This window comes from Belonocnema kinseyi, chromosome 7, assembly GCF_010883055.1.
Source record: "Belonocnema kinseyi isolate 2016_QV_RU_SX_M_011 chromosome 7, B_treatae_v1, whole genome shotgun sequence".
In the NCBI taxonomy this organism is placed as follows: Eukaryota; Metazoa; Arthropoda; class Insecta; order Hymenoptera; family Cynipidae; genus Belonocnema; species Belonocnema kinseyi.
In genome coordinates this window covers 129,183,169-129,188,366 of record NC_046663.1, presented here as the reverse complement: position 1 = coordinate 129,188,366, position 5,198 = coordinate 129,183,169, and the positions used below count along the sequence as shown (strand labels likewise).

The 5,198-nt window shown below is 28.7% G+C and overlaps 2 protein-coding genes across 12 annotated transcripts in view; one reads left to right on the top strand and one right to left on the bottom strand.

Moving 5' to 3' along the window:
- LOC117177548 overlaps window positions 1–4,466 on the bottom strand; it is a 5,246-nt gene extending 780 nt beyond the window's left edge. The window contains exons 1-5 of one of the 7 annotated variants that reach the window (XM_033368347.1): window positions 4,417–4,466; window positions 3,003–3,274; window positions 2,672–2,912; window positions 2,397–2,549; window positions 187–428 (exon numbers count right to left, since the gene is read on the bottom strand). In XM_033368347.1, the coding sequence (XP_033224238.1) occupies window positions 187–428; window positions 2,397–2,549; window positions 2,672–2,726 (450 nt within the window). In that variant the 5' untranslated portion in view covers window positions 2,727–2,912; window positions 3,003–3,274; window positions 4,417–4,466. Of the gene's footprint in view, window positions 1–186; window positions 429–522; window positions 818–2,396; window positions 2,550–2,671; window positions 2,913–3,002; window positions 3,275–4,416 lie in introns of those variants that run through there. The other 6 variants (XM_033368346.1, XM_033368348.1, XM_033368349.1 and 3 more) reach the window with 6 other exon arrangements.
- LOC117177547 (protein kibra) overlaps window positions 1–5,198 on the top strand; it is a 441,495-nt gene that overhangs the window by 47,396 nt on the left and 388,901 nt on the right. The gene's annotated exons all lie outside the window — the stretch shown is intronic.

Sequence of the window (5,198 nt, the reverse complement as noted above, 5' to 3'; positions counted from 1 at the left end):
GAGGGAGCTCTTCTTAATATTTTGACACCAAAATCATGTCGATACACCTTACCGACTGCGAGTAAAGCCACCCACGCTTTAACTTGACAGACTGTACAACTACTTTTTATATAGTAATACCATAATAATAATAATATGTAAAAGTAAACTTTATTTTTAAAACTAAAGTTTAAAAAGGTTTCTTACAAATCCTGCTTTGAACGAATTATAGGATTGTAGCGCAGCTTCCATTGAAAGAAAATCTTCTATAGACGCTATTGGCAAAGTTAAATTGTATTTCTCAGCAAAATTTTGAGGTAGGTCGTCGTTTTTTATGGATGCAGCTAACTTTGCATCAATGTCCTTTAATTGACGCTGTGTCTCCAGCTGATCGAGATGCACCACGTGCATACATTTTATTATTCTTAGATTCAATAAATCTGGATCTTCTGTAAATTTAATCATAAATCCATTAATTGAATAATAACTATGCACATGAAATACACGTATAAGATGAAATGTATAAATAGAACTGTAAAGTACTGGGTTCAAGATCACAAGTATTAAATTTTGAGATAAGATTGGACTGAAGATGTATTCTGCATGTCTTTTTTATTGATTGGTGCAAATCGAGCTTGTCCTTTTTTGCATCGAGGGCCTTTTTCATGCATTCTGCCTGGAGCTTTCGATTTTCATTTTTGGACGTCGTTGGCCTAGGATTTCTATTCACAGACTGAGGTTTATATTTTTGAATGTCTGGCGAATTAATCCTGCAAACGTATTCAAGGCTACTCGAAATTTTTGAACTGGAGCTTTCGAAGCTTTTTTTCATTAGAAACTGCGTAACGAAAATTAGATTCGTAATAAAAAATTCGCCAAGAAATAAAGTCACATTCATGCATGAACATAGCTATAAAAAGTTATCGGGGAACTATTCTGAGCCAGGATAGACTGCTCTGACCGCTCATTTAGCGTTTTCGAGACGATCTATTATGGCACTGAGTAGAAGTGAAACATTTTTTATGGTAAAACTCTAGGCTGGACGAGTTAAGCTAGGGCTAGTCAGTTCATCTTGTAAATATATTCTTTATATATTTGACGTTAAGAATTATTATTTAAGAAACTGTCTGGAGGATAAGAAAAAACTATTTATTTTAAATGGGCACTTTTAATTTTTGCTACTTTTAAACACCCTGGCCTTTTTGTTGAAAAATTGCCTTTTTTGTTGAACTCAAAACTTTTTTCTTTATAATTGAAATATTTTCTTGGTCGAAATATGAAATATTATATTTTCCGTTGAAAGGAAATCTTTTTTATTTGCAATTTAAAATATTTGGTTTAAAGTTGAACTTCTTTGTCAAAAATTCACTTTTTTATCAAAGGTTCATCATTGTAGTTGAAAATTCTGTCATTTTGTTGAAAACTTAATTAATTTGTTTGAAATTTGACTTTTCTTTTAAAAATACTTGGTAAAGGAATTAACTATTTTGTTAAAAAAGGTCTTTTTTCAATTCAGCTGTTCTTGATTTAAGATTAAAGTCTTTTTTTATCTTTTTCCGACTTCATTGTTTTTGTTAAATTCGACTATTTTTATTTAAAATTAAAATCTTTTTAAATTGTCCGTTGATTCTTTTTTATTTGTAATTACAATTATCTGATTGAAAGTCGAATTTCTTTATTAAAAATTAATTTTTTTATTGGGAATTCACCATTTTAGTTGAGAATGCCTTTCTTTTGTTTAAAACTCAATTAAGTTTTTAAACATTTTATTAAACTGTTCAAAATTTTATTATTTTTTTTAAAGTTTAACTGTTATTATGAAAATTCGTCTTGGTTAAAGATTTAATTATTTTGTTGAAAAATTTTTTTACTAAGTTCAACTATTGTTGATTTAAGATAAAAATCTTTTTCCTATTTGCAGAATTTATCTTTTTTTTTAATTCCAATCATTTTAGTTGAAAATTCTATTATTTTGTTGAAAACTCCATTTTTTAAACGTTTCATTATTTTGTTTGAACTTTTATTATTTCCTTTAAAATTCAACTGCTGTGTTAAGAATTCGCATTTTTGGAAAGAAAATTCCTTCTTTTAGTTCGGAAATTTCACTACCTTTTAACAAATTCGACTTTTTGGCGTAAAAAATGTAAATACTTGGATGAAGATCTATTTTGTTTAAAATTCAGGGTTTTTTAGTTTTCTTTTTTTTTTTCTTTTTGAGTTGGACACTAAGAAAAATGATTGGTCATGACGGGATATCCAGCACTAGGCTAGGGCTCTAAAAAACCGCCTATAATAGACGGTCTAAGACTGTAGTTTTGGGGGTTTTACTCAGCAGAAGCTACGTTTTGCAAAAGCAAATTCCAATTTCATATCGAAAATACGGGAAAAAATGAAATTAGATTGCTGCATTTACTTACTAGTGTTAGGAATTACATTGTTTTCGTAGTTTAATCTTGACCTTTTCAGACCATTATAAGACTTGGACTTCATTCCGCCTTTCCTTCGCTTATTTGAGCATGTATTTGCATTTAGTGACTCTGATGCGCTGCTTATTTGTGATTCGCTTGAATCTGCAAATAAAGATTTTTAAAAACTCGGTGTAATAGAATAAGTGAATATAAATTAAGGATTATACTATTTTCTTTGCATATTACTTTTATTTTAAAAATTGGTTTCATTAAGTTTTACTGACCTTTATTCTTATGATTACTTGGTTTGCCTTCACAGGTTTCTCGCGAATTTTGCATTACTTTTCTGCTATGCTCGGAATTTGAAAAATTTTTTCTTCTGCCTCTGGTGATACATTTAATTTTTTTCCCCGATATTTCCTCTTCGTTATTTCGATTTTATAGTCGATTTTGCCATCTGAAGTGTAAGTATATTCTTTCTTTTGCAGTTTTTTCAAACGCTTTTGTGCTTCTGAGAATGTTTCTCTAATTAAATTCGGGTTCTGAATTTTCTCGCATAAATTATAGCAAACATAAATTAATCAAAAACAAAATAAGAAAAAATAAGGAACTTACTGGCATGACCCTGAAAATCGATAGTATACTCTGCCCAATATTCAGGTGCATCCGAAAAGCTTTTTAGTAGTTCATTGAGCTCCGTTTTAACGCTCCTATCATACGGAGGCGGAGGAAATTTAGTTTAAAACTTTTTTGATTTTGCGTTATATCTTATCCAAGAAGCTAAGACAATGTCTACAAGCTTTTGTCCTTTTTCGTCAGTGTACCCGACAAAGGAAACTAGCTATAGACAGAATCGTCTACCATACTTTCATCCATGTCAGAATTTTCTAAAAAATATAAAATATTGGTATCAATGATCATTACAAAAAACAAACACGCACGTTACGCAATTTTGAAATTAAAACGAATAATTATTAATAATACAAAAATGTTATAGCTTACACTACCTATAATCTAAAATGAATGAAAAGAAAGGACAATATTTTTCATTATTGATGAAAATTGAAACCTATGATTTTTTATTGACAACAAAAATTTCAGACGAAAAAGGAACCGCACAAAACATGTGCATTTTTTTCAATATTTTATTATTTAATATGAAAGTCTTAATTTAAATACACAAAATATTAGAAAGCATACATTTTTCTCACTTTTCATAAGGTTTTCTACAATTTTTCTTATTAAAAGGGATTATTTGTGTATTTAATTTTCTAATGATTCTTTGATAATAAATGCGGCAATTCTGTTCTTAACTTTTGCACAAATTTTTCTTAAAGTGATAAAGGTATTTTATTTAGAACGCTCTAGCCATACTAAATGAGGTTTAATGTATTCATCTATTAATAAAGATCCAGGGATAAAGATCTGCACCATTAATATAGTAAATCAAAATCTCAAAATAAGCTTCTGAATGTTACCAACTATTATTATTAAAGGTTATTAAAGGTTTTGTTTTAAAAGATTAATTTTAAGCTTAGGAGATTTCAAAATTCGTTAAGGTTGTTGGAACCAGGAGCCAACCTCAAAATTGAATTCTCATTTCACTCCATAAATACTAGAATTACATATTTTTTAAATCATCAGGGCCTATTCTTGTATTGAATCAAATTTTTATTCGGAGTGAAAAATTGGTCAATTTCAATAGCTTTTATGTGAGACTTTTTTTCGAATGCTTAGGTTAGAATAAAAAACAAACACCTTATACAAAAACTATTGTATTAGCAAATTTTCTACTCCGATTAAAAATTTGATTGAAAAAAGGACTAAGCCCTGATTATCTAGAAAGTATGTAATTCTAGTATTTATAGAGTAAAATGAGTAAACACAGTTTTGAGGTTAAGTCTTGATTCCAACGCCCTTACTTCGAAAAATAATCAGGAAGATTTAAAAACAATCTTCTTAACTTTTGCAGAATTTAAAAAGAGCAAAACATTTAAGTACTTCAAGAGAAAAGAGAATTTAAGCGTACCTGTCGAGATATTGTCGCCAAGATGTTTTCTGTCCATAAATCGCACGATGAAAGTTGAATGCTGTTGGTAGCACTGAATATTGAAGTATGGGAAATATTTTGAATTTGACTTGAAATCGTAAATATGTAGAATGGCCAATTTTGAATTCCATTAGCTATTATATATTAATTACTATGAAAATAATATATATTATTTATTTAATTTTTTAAAGTGAAGACTTAATAAAAAATTGATGCATCTGTACGTTTTATATATAATTTTGCTAAAAGAAAGGTAAAATCATTTCCAAAAATTCAGAAAAACTCATATTCTTCAGTTTATTTAAATAAATATATTTACTGTCTTGAAATTACTATAATGATTACAATCTACAAGGATCGTTGCCAAAAAGTTGTGAAATTATAACTATGGCCTTTTTTTAAATGGGATTTTCAAAAATCATCTGAAACCTTTTCCTCTCAATATTCAACACCTCAAACAGAACGAAAATACCAATTGGAACGAGTGGAACGAAAATGCGAGCAGAATATTAAATTTCGAAATTATTTTTAAAATATTTAAAGTGGACATAAAAATTTGGAAAAATACTTAAAAATATTTTCCCCCGAGTTCTATTTGGCAGTGCATCCATATTTTTAGTATTATTTTATCAGGAATTTAAAAAAAGTTGTTACCGAATTCGGTAAAGATAAAATCATACGATGCACATTTTGGAAAATTTTCGTAATCTGCCAAACAAATAACACTACTGTGCTTGTACGAACACTTACACGAGAAGAAA